Source organism: Oncorhynchus clarkii, chromosome 17 (assembly GCF_045791955.1).
Source record: "Oncorhynchus clarkii lewisi isolate Uvic-CL-2024 chromosome 17, UVic_Ocla_1.0, whole genome shotgun sequence".
In the NCBI taxonomy this organism is placed as follows: domain Eukaryota; kingdom Metazoa; phylum Chordata; class Actinopteri; order Salmoniformes; family Salmonidae; genus Oncorhynchus; species Oncorhynchus clarkii.
The window spans coordinates 32,613,064-32,628,841 of record NC_092163.1 but is presented as its reverse complement, the minus strand read 5'-3'; the positions used below and the strand labels follow the sequence as shown (position 1 = coordinate 32,628,841).

General features: G+C 42.1%; 1 protein-coding gene across 1 annotated transcript in view; it reads left to right on the top strand.

The window, feature by feature from the left end:
* The window catches only part of LOC139369388 (uncharacterized), a 60,275-nt gene that overhangs the window by 14,452 nt on the left and 30,045 nt on the right, over positions 1-15,778 (top strand). Inside the window, exons 11-15 of the mRNA XM_071108666.1 lie at positions 1,107-1,286; positions 2,275-2,357; positions 13,372-13,530; positions 14,240-14,350; positions 15,364-15,464. Coding sequence (XP_070964767.1) covers positions 1,107-1,286; positions 2,275-2,357; positions 13,372-13,530; positions 14,240-14,350; positions 15,364-15,464 — 634 coding nt within the window. The remainder of the gene's footprint in view (positions 1-1,106; positions 1,287-2,274; positions 2,358-13,371; positions 13,531-14,239; positions 14,351-15,363; positions 15,465-15,778) is intronic.

Here is a 15,778-nt window from a genome sequence, read left to right as displayed (position 1 = left end):
TAATTATCCCCTAAAACAGGGTTCCACAAATGGCGGCCCAAGGAACAAATTTGGCCCAAGGATGATTTTATTTGGCCCCCTATGTTTTCTGACCAAATAAAAGGTAATTGTTAAAAGACTGTAAAAACACACAAAAGTGATTTTCATTTTGGAAATCTGTTTCAAAGTATTCCCACGCACAATAAAGAGATATATGTGGCTGTACACAAATTTAAGCAAGGTTTGAAATGAGTCAAATATTATATCTATTTGGCCTTCCTACGGTATATTTGCAGTCTACAAATTATTTGTAATTTTGTTCCACACCCCTTCCCATCTGGCTAAGAAAGAAAATGGACCCGAGGCTGAATCTAGTTGATGATCCCTGGCCTTCACCCTCGATAATTTTCACTCCCTCAGCTTTGGGATGCTTGTGTATACGGCAGAGGCACACGTGAACATGCAAATTGAGAGCCAAGGAGAAGGGAGTGATTTGGAATTCAGCTGATGTCATATGTATTGTGCATCTGCATGTGTGTGTTTGATGGTATTTACTTACCGGAGTTTGCGGAGCCTCCCAAATGAGAGACTACGCCAGTGAGCTGGTAGTAACCATTCACTGACTGTACTGGCTTCTGTAAGAAAACACATGTGATCATAGGATTCTCATTTCCTCTACAGTCCACCACACTGTCTACAGTCTACTACAGTACTAGTCTACTACAGGTCTACTACATCGTGTACTCTTCATAACTATCTCAGTGTTCTGTCATAACTTATTTTTCACTGGTTTCTCTCTCTCTCTCTCTCTCTCTCTCTCTCTCTCTCTCTCCTCACCACTGAGGCTGTCAGCAGCACTTTCCTTGGTTCCTGCTCATTTGAATCTGAGGGATCAAATATACATATAAGGAGCTGTGATAACGTGGTCACTTGTCTGAATTGCTCTGGACTAAAACAGCTCCCATACATCACTAAAGATTTAAAAGAATTTTAAATTGCAGCTTCCAGATTCTCTGTCAGCAGGACCGTTTTGGGAGTGGGTGGTTTGTGTGGTGTTGGAGCAAGAATAGTGTTATGGTGCCATGACCTACCTGAACTGCAGAGGGCGCTGTCTTTGGCCTCTCCAGGTGGTCTGGAGACTTGGCTGGCGAGGGTCTGGGGGATGGACCCCTGGATGCTGGGGGCCTGGTTGGTGAGGGCCTGTGGGCTGGCACTGTGCAGGTGTGGCACCATGTCCCCACAGAGGGTGGAGAGCCTCAGCTCCGAAGGAAACAAAAGAGGAGCCTCCAGCTTCTCCAACCCCCCAGGTCCTCCAAACCTCTTCAGATGCAGAACCAGCACACTGCCCAGAAACAGAGAGGAAGAGAGATGAACAGACAGACAATGAAACCAGTCAACAAAATAACAGATGAGTGAAATTTGTTTGGCGGTGCTCACCTCTAAGTCCTACAACCTGCTCAGGAAGGTAACTACTCCTAAAGGCTCAGGACATTAAACACTGCTAGTACTATGAGAGGTTATAAAGGGACAACTCACAGAGGCAGTGTGTGGAACTGCTCCACCTTTGAGGCGTGGAGGCCTTTACAGCCCTCACATGTGAATTCAACCTGTTCACTCTGGTTAGAAACAAAAGCATTACATAATGAATGATACCACTACAATAATAAGATAGTGTATTCTGAGGCAGTGGGCAGCTTGCCCTGGGTGTTAGTCTCTACATGCAGGGCTGAGCCCTAAGTGCTGACTTTGAAAGTGAGTGCTAGGCTGTTCAGCAAGGTGCGCTCAGGGCTGATGTCCAATGAGAGGTGGTTGTAGTCCTCTCTGGTGGACGACTCGCGCCCACAGCTTCAGAAGCAGGACAAAGAGAAGAAAAATGCATCAAGTCTGTTTCTGTTTCAGGTCTCTACAATGTTTCTGTTATGCCATGTGTTTTGTAATATTAATATATACTGTATATATATATATATATATATATATATATAGAAAGATCCTGTTCTCAGTAGATACATTACAACCAATGGGATCTCTTACCTGGTACATGTGCGCAACGACACAAGCTGGAACTCCAGCTGGGAAACAGGGCAGGTATAGTTCATCCCGAGTGTCTTCAGAATCATGCCCTCCTCCTTCAGCTGGCACAGCATATTGACAAGTAACTCGTGTGCGTCCTATGATGAGGAAGAGAAAGAAACACACCAAGATAAAAGCAAATTAAAAAGAGAAAATGAACCATTGCAAGAAGAGCACTCGTGCACAAGAGAGTAGTGCCTCAGTTACCTGTTGCGTGTCCCCCAGATACTTCAAATCGTATCCCGACAAGGAGTACTTGACCTTCCACATGAGGTCTGCTTTTGAGGCCTGGTTTGCCACACTGTCAGGTAGACCCGAACGGTGCACATCAGACAGACACCTGTAGGGGAGACAGAGAGCAAGCTAGCAGCTGACTGGATGGTGTCAACCTACTGGCTTACGCCTGAAGAGGCAGATGAGTATATACAAATATGTTTTATCTAGTGGCACCCCATCATTAGAAATGTTTCATTCGATTCGATGCAATTTCATCTTTGAGGACGGAATATGAAGCCAAACAACAAAAATGTGTTGTTTATTCTCATAAGATATTTGGTCCCACGGTAAGGTGGAATGTTCAGTCAATGAGCATTATGGGTTATGTAGTCATTCTACACTTTCCAAATTGGCCTACAAAATGCCTACATCATAATCAGTGTGTAATTGTTGTTCCTCTTGGTTATGAAGATCCAAAAACAAAAAGAAACTGGAAAATAAACCATAAATACAATACACAGCAAAATATGAAGTGGTTAAGGTTAGGAAAAGGGTTAGGATTAGTGAATGTGCTATCTTAACCTGCTACGACAATCCCTTTCTGTAGAAGTGGCGTGAAAAGAGTGTCCCTTCTTTAATTTATGACCACAATTAATGGGTGTGTGGGGTGAGTGTCTGCTTTTGAGCCTTCCCTTACCTGAGCAGGTTGGAGAAGGGGGAGGAGCTCCAGAGTTGTTCCTGGTGCAGGATTTCCTTTGAGAAGGAAGGCAGGACCAGGAGGCACTGCAGGGTGGCGTTAAGGAAGCAAGTGTTGCCAATGTTAGGCAACCTGTGAAGAAGAAGCAGCCATCAGTACACACATAGAGATTAATCATAAACCTTCACATCTCTATAAAGTGATGATAATGGCAGGGGATAAGGGATACATTATATTTAACACAAAGAAGTGGATGTCCTTTAGACCAAGATTGACATAATTGATGGGTTTATAAATATCTAATAAAACGGACATGCTAGATAGTAAGCCTTATCCCCATAGTATATCAGACACTGATCTCTAAACAATAAAGAACTTATATTCAATGCATTTGCAGTGTGTTGTGGTTTACCCAAGAAGTTCCATGTTGACCAGTTCCCCCTGTTCTCCTCTGGCCCCCTGGGTCTCTTCTGACCCTCTGGTGGCTGAGCTGGCCCTGGGAAGAGTCATGCTTCTGGTGGCTGAGCTGGCCCTGGGAAGAGTCATGCTTCTGGTGGCTGAGACTGGTCTCTGGGGCATTGGACTAGAGTGTTCCTGAAGAGACAGAGGTCTGGAGGAAGGAGAGAAACAGGTCTAACGCCTCCAACACAGAGATATTATCACTCTACACAGTCTCTCTATTAAATACGGTACTGTACTATAAACACAGTCTGAGTAGTTATGCATGTACTGCTGTCCATATACATGCAGTGTACCAAGTAGACCAGGCCAATAGGTTAGTACTCTCTTTATCCACTAGATGTAGACAGAAGAGGCTAAAACTACAGTTTGAGGAAAATAACTTTCTGGGACTGTGTTTATCAAGTGTCTCAGAGTAGGAGTCGGATCTAGGACCAGTTTTGCATTTTAGATCATAGATCAATGAATCAGATTATTATGGACAGAGAGGACCTGATCCTAGATTAGCACTCATACTGTTGATTAACACTGATCCTGGTCTGGTAGCACTAAACCCAACTCTCCAAAGAGACTCTAGGATGGCACTGTACTTTATGTTTGGATTACCTGACTGTTGTGCCCTCCTGACTGGTGTCTCCATGACGGTCCAGAGGGTTGGTAGGAGAGGAAGAACTAGGATGGGACACCACTGGAGAGAATTTAACTGGGGAAGGGTTTTTGGCAGGTGACCGGGGTACAGAGGGTTGTTTAGCAGGAGAGCAAGGCTGAGAGGAACATTTAACAGGAGAGGGAGGTGGATGGAGGGAGGAGAGTTGGTCAGAGGGTGAGGGGTCAGAGGTAGCGGAGCCATTCCGTTCAGAACGGTCAGATGGAATTGGAGAGGGGGATGAAGTGCCCCTCTCCTTCTTCTTTCTTGTCTTCTGCTCCACATCAACTGAATTTGCTTTCTGACGTTTTTTCTGTTGACAAGAAAATGTGATAGTGCTAAATACTTTCCCCCCCAGATCCCCAGCCAATGGAAGAGGGGGGTCATAAGAGTAGGAAGAGGTAGGCCTAAATGGAGAATCATAGGGATCTATCCTAAACCTCAAATAACACAGTATAGACAGGTTACATTGAGTGACATTTGCAATAGCAGAACTTCATGTACATTTCATGTACACGTTTTACGTATTTGTCAATCAGAATGTAATTCTACTTTTATTCTTCCCACTAGGTTTAAGAGAAAAATACTACTCCAGAATTATAGTAGTTGTTAATTGATTAAATCACCTGATTTCATACCTTTTTGCACCAGCAGAAACAAGCCATGTCGATAACCAATGAAGACTGATACATTTCCACATTAACCCATTGTTCAAATTGGCTTTAAGACCATTGTGATGTCATCGGTCATGTATGACACCACCACCTGGCAACCCAATCTATAACATTTTAAAATATATTGTTCAATGAACAAATATGTTTTACTGAAGAGCAAAGTTATGCAGTATACATACAATATTGTAGATAATATGCTCCATTGTATTCTTGTTTCTTTTTACATTCATTTTTTGTATGTTGTTTCATTAAACGTACGACCACAATAAAGGCATTTTAAGTGCCTTCATCTTCATAGTTTTTTGATAGCGTCCATGTTGTTTTTGGTTTGGTTATCGGTTTATTTAAATGCTAAATGCTTTTTCTCTTATTCACCAGCAGATGGACAAAGGGTTGGTTTAAAAGAATGTGAACAGGTGATAGAGATTTAGCCTAAACCTCAAACAACAATCCAGATTGGTTAGGGACAGTTTTCCGTATTCAATCTTGCCCTGAGGGCAGCTCTGTCTCAAGGACATAATGAATGTGATTGGTTCAATTATAGCTCAATGGTCAGTGGGCAGAGGTTACAGTGCCCAGTGCGTGTTAAATACACTTGCTAGGTGATAAGTTGGTGTTGAATGGAAGGCATAACACAAGGTTGCTGGCATGAATTTTGTTTTCTAACCTCACTCCAACCCCTAAACAATTCTTCTTACCTAAACTTAACCCAACCCTAGCTAGAGTCCCAGGTCTGTTTAGTGCTGTCTTGTCAACTCCTACTAGCTAGAGTCCCAGGTATGTTTAGTGCTGTCTTGCCAACTCCTACAGTGGTTCTTCCTTAAAAAGTTGCATCATATTGCAGCACAACTTGCGGGCTGACACAGAATTCTATGGCACATTATTTATTATTTAAGTGTCAGACATTGTTGCCATTAACGCTCGTTAGAGCTAGTTTGACCACCAGAGAGCATATTTGAGAAACATTTAACCGTTTTTAATATGAAACTAATCGTTGGATAACAGATCTGCTCTCGGAACTCATTTACACACGTTACTGTGTGTGTTTCGATTCTCTCTCGCAAAAACACACACATACACGCGCACCCTCTATAACCACTCTTTATATTTACAGTGGTGATGGACAGCTGGAGGCATTTCGTTGTGAATTCTGAAAACAAGCCAACCTAACTCAGAAATACATTTCACTGGTTGCCATGGTGAATAGCCCAATAATAATTGGTTGGACACATGAAAGGAAAAAAAGAGTTTACCGGAAACTCAAAATGACAATTGTAACAGTTGGATGACATTGGGAGTTTCAGTAAGCAACAATTTGTTGCCTTCATTAGCCTACTTTATTCTTAAAATAACTCCAGCACATAATAGAGAAAGGAGCCTTAATTAATTAAACAATAACGTGATTTAATTCACAAATGCATTTGACTGTACTTAATATTGGCCATCAACCAGAAACACACCATGATAGAAACATGTTATTGATTATTCTTTTATTGTTTACTATTTCAAAATGCACACGTTTAATAAGCTACTGTGCAGTCTGACAAGTAAACATAGCCCACAGTACATAGTAAACATAGCCCACAGTACATAGTAAACATAGCCCACAGTACATAGTAAACATAGCCCACAGTACATAGTAAACATAGCCCACAGTACATAGTAAACATGGCCAACAGTACATAGTAAACATGGCCAACAGTACATAGTAAACATAGCCCACAGTACATAGTAAACATAGCCCACAGTACATAGTAAACATAGCCCACAGTACATAGTAAACATAGCCCACAGTACATAGTAAACATGGCCAACAGTACATAGTAAACATAGCCCACAGTACATAGTAAACATAGACCACAGTACATAGCAAACATGGCAAAGATGCTTCATTCCTTACATAAGAGAGAGCAGGCCATGTCAAGACTTTCTCAGTGACCTCAAGAACTCATTAACTCTGTCTTGAATGTTTTTTCGGGATGCATAAGTCTTGGTCACAGTATTAATGATGAACACCTGGAGGTTCACTGGTGAGCCACATTTGCCTCGGGATCCATCCCAGTTGGGGCGTCATGTAGTCTAGTGGTTAGAGCATTGGGCCAGTAACCGGAAGGTTGTTGAATCAAATCCCTGAGCTGACAAGGTAAAAATCTGTTGTTCAGCCCCTGAACAAGGCAGTTAACCCACTGTTCCTAGGACATCATTGTAAATAAGAATTTGTTCTTAAATGACTTGCCTAGTTAAATAAAATATACAAGTATCTGTTTCTGCAAATAATGGGTGATACTGATTCACGTGCACCTTTATCAGATGATCAGAATGGTACTGCTCTGCGCCCCCATCGATTGTGGTGTCCTGTGATAGAAATGGTAGATCAATTAAGAATGAAAAGTGACTCCAACACACAAATGCTGCGAACAGAAACACATTTTAAGAATGTAGCAAAACCAACCGCTTTCATGGGAACCATGTGTTTTATCGGTGTGGCCCGTTGTCCAGCCCTTTGTCCACCGATCTCCACGGATGGTTGTCTGCATGGTTGTTTGCTCTGTAAAAACACATTCATGTTTTTAGTACACAAGTATCGATTGTATTAAACAGTATGCCTACACATATATATGTTAAGAATATAATTTAACATTTTCATTTGTCTTAGAATAAAAACCTAATCTAACTACAGTTTCAGTTACTGCTACTGTCCAGTTACAGCTTCGTCTGACCAAGTGGAAACAAAAAAATAGGGGTCTTTTTCGGGAGTGTGTGCAGGACAGAGAAATAGCAATTCCGACACTATTGTTTTACATTCAATCACCTTCTTCATCCTCATCATTCAGTTAATTGAAATACAATTTTGAATGCACAATTATGAGTTTATATTTGTTTATACCACCCATTCATTGACAGCATTAATTCAGGTAGAGACACATTAGACCTTGGGACCCAGAAGCATAATCAGTTCTCTGACTCCCCCTTGTGGTGGTCTGGAGCAATGAAGCAGTGACGCAAGGTAACATACTAAACCACAAATGACCTCTAAATCCTGCGGAATAATCACAAAACTTTTAATTGAGTAACCACTGTAAGTCACACAGACACAGGACAGTCCATGGAGAAGACACAGCTACAGATGTATATTAGAGTTGAGGTTAGAAGAATAAGTTACTCTATTTGACCACACTCACATACGCACACGCACATTAAATAGGTGAGAGTAACGTGTAGTATCATACTGTTATTTGTCCTAATCCTGGATGATACAGTAAAACACATTAACAAAGATCTTACTTTAATCATTTGTGATTCAGTACATGTTCAGTGGTGGAAGAGACCCTCTGGAGTTGCTGCAGTGTGTCTGGGGTTGCTTTGTGTTCTCCTACTGGCTGGGATCATAGGCCTGTCTGTCTACTGTAAGTTTAGTATGTTGTCACTGAGACTTAAGTAGCCTACTTAATCATACTTACTCATTAATGGTGTTTTAGTTACATGTTTGATGAACTTTTCCCTTTTACAGATGGAGACATTGATCATCACGACTCAACAGAGAGAGAACAGCTACAGGACAGTAACAGCCTTCTGACTAAAGAGAGAGACCAGATAAAGACCAGTTACAACAACCTGATTAAAGTTATAGACCAGCTACAGACAGAGAGATTTTCTTAGTGGGAGGATTACCAATCTCAGTGAGTAAACCTACAGTCATACATTTTCATAAATCCCACACACTTTATCGTGTGTCTGAATTTTTAATTAAGTATCCAGCGTGATAAGTTGAAAGAAATTCATGTTTTCATCTTGAAGAACAAACCTGTCCTGAAGGCTGGCAGAAATTAAAATCCAGTTGGTACTTCCTGTCTACTGAGAATAAAACCTGGAAGGAGAGCAGACCTGGTGATTAGATAGAGAGAGAGAGAGAGAGAGAGAGAGAGAGAGAGATTATCATGCATATACTGTGGATAAATATATTTACTGTATATATTTATCTTTCTCAACAACAGACATTGGTCTGACTGACTCTGTTATTGAGGGGACCTGGAAATGGGTGGACGGCACCCTACTGACCACAAGGTGAGAGATGATAACTAATCTGTCAATAAGGCTCCATTCAAAAATGTTCTATACAGGTTATTGTCACTGATGGCAGCAATCAACAAAGTTACTGTAAGATGAACTGTGATGTCTTATAGTTTTTAACCCTGTAGGTACTGGTATTAACCATGATATCTGACTGTTTTTAACCCTGTAGGTACTGGTATTAACCATGATATCTGACTGTTTTTAACCCTGTAGGTACTGGTATTAACCATGATATCTGACTGTTGTTAACCCTGTAGGTACTGGTATTAACCATGATATCTGACTGTGTTTAACCCTGTAGGTACAGGTATTAACCATGATATCTGACTGTTTTAACCCTGAAGGTACTGGTATGCCAAACAGCCTGATAATACAGGTCCTAATGGGGACGAGGACTGTGCTGAGATACCCAAAGATCAGAGTCCTCTGAAGGCATGGAATGACTTGTCATGTGACAGCATAATCAACTGGGTTTGTGAGAAAGAGTTTTAACCATGACAACATGCTGTAACACATACAGTAGACTCCAGTGCATCTCTCTCTCTCTCTCTCTCTCTCTCTCTCTCTCTCTCTCTCTCTCTCTCTCTCTCTCTCTCTCTCTCTCTCTCTCTCTCTTTCTGTCTCTCTCTCTCTCTCTCTCTCTCTCTCTCTCTCTGTGTCTCTCTCTCTCTCTCTCTCTCTCTCTCTCTCTCTCTCTCTCTCTCTCTCTCTCTCTCTCTCTCTCTCTCAAACCCATGCACACAAATGTTGTATTTGTTTGTATTAGTATATTAATAAATGTCCTGCTTATTTCCTGACATTATAGCTTCCTGTTTACCAGAGTCAACATGAAGTTAGTATACTTGACTTTGTTCACACTGTATGCGGTGCATTTGGTCAATTCCAATTAAATACATTCTTCTTACTTGATACAGATATTTACATTCTACAATTGAGGCCTGGTGATGACATTCTCAACAGTACCAAACCACCATTACATACACTGTATGTGACTGTATCACCAATCAATGGGTGCAGTAGAGATATCAGAGAGTCAGTCTTTGTTGTCAAGTTAAATATCAAATGCTCATATTTGACTGTTGTTCACCTATTTGGGTCCTAAAAGAGGGAAGTGAAGTTGATATTTTCAGTGGTTTATCCAGCTGTCACTCAAAACGCCTCAACCAATTAGGTTCATAACGAGAGAGGAGAGCCCTGGTGGTTTATGTTGTCACCTAATCTTCACTGGTTAAGACTACCCACCCTCAATATCCACTTGGAGCAGTTTGTAGTGTCACATCTATTGTCTGGACATTCTAATGACCCATTATTATAGTCCTGGACCTACTGAACATGTTGATGTATATTTGGGAGTAAAGAAAGATATCCAGGGTCCCTGCTCATCTGTGTGAACGTGCCTTAAGCATGCTGCAAGGAGGCATGAGGACTGCAGATGTGGCCAGGACAATAAATTGCAATGTCCATACTGTGAGACGCCTAAGACAGCGCTACAGGGAGACAGGACAGACAGCTGATCGTCCTCGCAGCGGCAGGCCTCGTGTAACAACACCTGCACAGGATCGGTACATCCGAAAATCACACCTGCGTGACAGGTGGAGGATGGCAACAACAACTGCCCGAGTTACACCAGGAACGCACAATCCCTCCATCAGTGCTCAGACTGTCCGCAATAGGCTGAGAGAGGCTGGACTGAGGGCTTGTACTCCTGTTGTAAAGGCAGGTCCTCACCAGACATCACCGGCAACAACATCGCCTATGGGCACAAACCCACTGTCGCTGGACCAGACAGGACTGGCAAAAAGTGCTCTTCATTGACGAGTCACAGTTTTGTCTCACCAGGGGTGATGGTCGGATTCGCGGTTATAGTCGAAGGAATGAGCGTTACACCGAGGCCTGTACTCTGGAGCGGGATCGATTTGGAGGTGAAAGGTCCATCATGGTCTGGGGCGGTGTGTCACAGCATCATCGGACTGAGCTTGTTGTCATTGCAGGCAATCTCAACGCTGTGCGTAACAGGGAAGACATCATTCTCCCTCATGTGGTACCCTTCCTGCAGGCTCATCCTGTCATGACCCTCCAACATGACAATGCCACCAGCCATACTGCTCGTTCTGTGCGTGACTTCCTGCAAGACAGCAATGCCAGTGTTCTGCCATGGCCAGCGAAGAGCCCGTATCTCAATCCTATTGAGCCCGTCTGGGACCTGTTGGATCGGAGGGTGAGGCCATTCCCCCCGGAAATGTCCGGGAATTTGCAGGTGCCTTGGTGGATGAGTGGGGTAACATCTCACAGCAAGAACTGGCAATTATGGTGCAGTCAATGAGGAAGAGTTGCACTGCAGTACTTAATGCAGCTGGTGGCCACACCAGATACTGACTGTTACTTTTGATTCTGAACCCCCCCCCCCCCTTTGTTCAGGGATACATTATTCCATTTCTGTTAGTCGCATGTCTGTGGAACTTGTTCAGCTTATGTCTCAGTTGTTGAATCTTGTTATGTTCATACAAATATTTACACATGTTAAGATTGCTGAAAATAAACACAGTTGACAGTGAGAAGATGTTTCTTTTTTTGCTGAGTTTATGTTAACTGTCACGACTTCTGCCGAAGTCGAAGCCTCTCCTTGTTCGGGCGGTGCTCTGCGGTCAACGTTTCCGGTCTTCTAGCCATCATTGATCCATTTTTCATTTTCCATTGGTTTTGTCTTGTCTTCCTACACACCTGGGTTCAATCCCATTCATTACCTGTTGTGTATTTAACTTCTTGCGTCGAGCAATCCCGTATCCGGGAGCGTAATCATAGCCTCAAGCTCATTACCATAACGCAATGTTAACTATTCATGAAATCGCAAATGAAATGAAAGAAATATATTCACTCACAAGCTTAGCCTTTTGTTAACAACACTGTCATCTCAGATTTTCAAAATATGCTTTTCAACCATAGCTACACAAGCATTTGTGTAAGAGTATTGATAGCTAGCATAGCATTAAGCCTAGCATTCAGCAGGCAACATTTTCACAAAAACAAGAAAAGCATTCAAATAAAATTATTTACCTTTGAAGAACTTCTGATGTTTTCAATGAGGAGACTCTCAGTTAGATAGCAAATGTTCAGTTTTTACAAAAATATTATTTGTGTAGGAGAAATCGCTACTGTTTGTTCATCACGTTTGGCTAAGAAAAAAACCTGAAAATTCAGTCATTACAACGCCGAACTTTTTTCCAAATTAACTCCATAATATCGACAGAAACATGGCAAACGTTGTATAGAATCAACCCTCAAGGTGTTTTTCACATATCTATTCCATGATAAATCATTCGTGGCAGTTTGGTTTCTCCTCTGAAGCAAATGGAAAAATACACGCAGCTGGAGATTACGCAATTATTTTGACGGAGGACACCACGTGAGCACCTGGTAAATGTAGCCTCTTATGGTCAATCTTCCAATGATATGCCTACAAATACGTCACAATGCTGCAGACACCTTGGGGAAACGACAGAAAGTGTAAGCTCATTCCTGGCGCATTCACAGCCATATAAGGAGACATTGGAACAGAGCGCCTTCAAAATCTGGGGCATTCCTATTTGAAATTTCATCTTGGTTTCGCCTGTAGCATCAGTTCTGTGGCACTCACAGATAATATCTTTGCAGTTTTGGAAACGTCAGAGTGTTTTCTTTCCAAAGCTGTCAATTATATGCATAGTCGTGCATCTTTTCGTGACAAAATATCTTGTTTAAAATGGGAACGTTTTTTTTCCCAAAAATTTAAAGAGCGCCCCCTATATCGAAGAAGTTAACCCTCTGTTTCCCCTCATGTCTTTGTCAGAGATTGTTTGTATGTCAGTGTTGTATATATTATTTGTATTGGTGTGCGACGGGTCCTCGTACCCATTGTTGTTATTTGTTACATTTAGTGTTTGGAGTATGTTTCGTTCATTGTTATTAAATAACTCCATTACACTCAGTTTGATTCTCAGGCGCCTGACTTCCCTGCCACCTATACACACGACTCTGACATTAACAGCTAGCCTTTGTTCTCCACATCCCCTCTATGATCTATATCTTCCTGGTATGATAGTGTCCTGTCCATCATCACAAAAAGAAAGTCCCATTCCCTGGGCAGGAGGACTGTGTTGAGATATACTCTGGACAAGATGACCATGACATGACTTACAATGTTCTGCAGAAAATGGTTTAACAATAACCACTGTAACAATCTCTCACACGCACACATGCACACAAGTATACAAACTTGTTCTATTTTTTGTATTATCATAGCCACAACTACCCGTGTCAGTTTGTTGAGACTTCCCTAGAGTTAACACCTACATCAGTCGCACAGACAGAGACACACAGATGACTCAGAGACAGATATCACTAGAAGCAGAGACTTAACGTATAGAGGGCCTGCAGTTGATGTACGACGCCTCCTGGTGGCCATGTTGGAATACCACCACATTAATTCTAGAAGCAGAGACTTGAGGTATAGTAGACCTACATAGAAAGAAAGACCCAGGCATTGATAAAGATGTCAAAGGTCATCTATGCTGAACCAGATATGAACAAGAAGGTCAAGTTTGACAGAGGTGAGATGGAGGAGAGGATTGTGGATGTCTATGTCAGTGCAGACACCCTGAGAGACGGTGAGACCAGCACCAAGAGAGAAGAGACAGCAGACACTGCCCCTGATAATGGACCAGGAGACCAGCGCTCAGGTATCCAAGTGCATTGTTTATCACCTAGTTGGTAGAAGAGCTGGTTACTAGGCCTATTTACCTGGTGTTAAAACAAATAAAAAGGAAGTGGGATACCTAGAGTCAGTTGTTGTCTTCTGCATTTAACCCAACCTCTCTGAATCAGAGGTGAAGGGAGCTGCCGTAATCAGCATCATTGGCACCCAGGGACCAGAGGGTTAACTGCCTTGTTACGGGGCAGAATGGCAGATCTTTACCTTGTCAGCCTAACTCTCCTACCTGCCAGTGTACCTACCACCTTACCTAGTAACTGTGTGTTTATACTTTGTAGATAACAGAGAAATCAAAGATTCTGAGGATAAAAGGATCAACTTGTTCCAGTGTTTCCCTTTATAAGACAAACGCAACTGCAGAGAGAGACCAGCTACAGACCAGATACAACAACCTGACTGAAGAGAGAGACCAGCTACAGACCAGATACAACAACCTGACTGAAGAGAGAGACCAGTTACAGACCAGATACAACAACCTGACTAAAGAGAGATACCGTCTAAAGACCAGATACAATACTGATGAGAAAGGACACATACAAGCTAAGGTTTTTGTGACAGGTGAGATATAAACTGTGATAAAATAGAAGTCAAATCAACAGTAGTTATATATCAATGGGTTTATGAGTATAAAGATACTGACTAAGTTTCTCAATGTGTTCAACTTTGCTCTTCAACAGAGCAGCATTGTCAGAAAGGATGGAGATACTTTGACTCCAGTTTGTACTTCCTGTCTACTGAGAAGAAAAACTGGGAGGAGAGCAGACAGGACTGCCTGGAGAGAGGAACAGGTGAGAGAGAGAGACAGAGAGAGAGAGACAGCAAGAGAGTCAGAGACACAGAGAGAGAGAGAGAAGGGGTGAGTGACTGATTGCCAGGAAGTCAGGCGCAGAAGAGCAGAGAAGGGTGATAACAGGAGAACTTTAATAGTCATCGCATCACCCTGGCCCAAAGGCACAGGTGAGGCAGCACAAAGCACAACCACGGTAACATGAACCGGATAAACAAAACAAACAAACCAAGGTTTGAAACAAATCTAGCGCAAGTCAGCCTGTAGCGTAACACCCTACACAAAGAACAATTCCACACACAGACATGGGGGAAACAGAGGGTAATATACATTAAGTCTGATGAGGGAATGTGAACCAGGTGTGCGGGAAAACAAGACAAAACAAATGGAAAATGAAAGGTGGAGATGCGATGACTAGAAGACTGATGACGTCGACTGCTGAACGCCACCCGAACAAGGAGAGGGACAGACTTCGGTGGAAGTGGTGACAGAGAGAGAGGTTGAGCAAATATTTTCATCAGTACACTAATATGTGGGTTGTATGTTCGAAATATGTTAAAAGTTTTTATCTTTCTCAAAAACATACATTTGTCTTCAACCTCCACATGAGAGCCTGGATTGGTCTGACTGACTCTGTTACTGAGGAGACCTGGAAGTGGGTGGATGGCACATCACTGACCACAGGGTGACAGATTTTACCATTTTAACTTGTGATATGGAGATACAAAACAACAATGATGTATTTCTTCCAGTCATATTCATCAAAATGTATGTTTAAAAACATGGATGTAATTCAATGAGAACTATAGATGTATTATAGAAACCAGGTAATATTGACACATGAACATGTAATTGAAAGAGTAAAATATCAAGTGTATTGATGGTCCATTCTTGATAATGGTATGATCATCTTACAGAGTGTTTTTTTTAAGCTGAGAAAACATAGGACTGTATATAATTGAGGAGGATAATTTTACCACATTTTCTGACTGTCTGGTTCTCTGTGTTGTTTAGGTACTGCGGGAAAGGACAGCCTGATGAAAGAGTGCAGGAGGGCTGTGTTGAGATTTACTATGGACAAGCTGACCCTGTACAGACATGGAATGATGACAATTGTACCAAATATCATAACTGGATCTATGAGAAAGCTATCTGTTGTCTGTCTGTCTGTCTGTCTGTCTGTCTGTCTGTCTGTCTGTCTGTCTGTCTGTCTGTCTGTCTGTCTGTCTGTCTCTCTCCCCTTTTTCTCTTCTTTCCCATAGTTATTATGTTAATGGTTGTGTTGGTTCCACTTTTCTGGGCTCCGTTATTTACTTAACAGATAAGGAATAGTTCAAATGTGCATATATAATTAGAAGACAGCCGTAGACAGAAGTCAAAGATCAAACATCAGACATACAACTGATGTCTCTCCTGAGTTCTGCCCCGA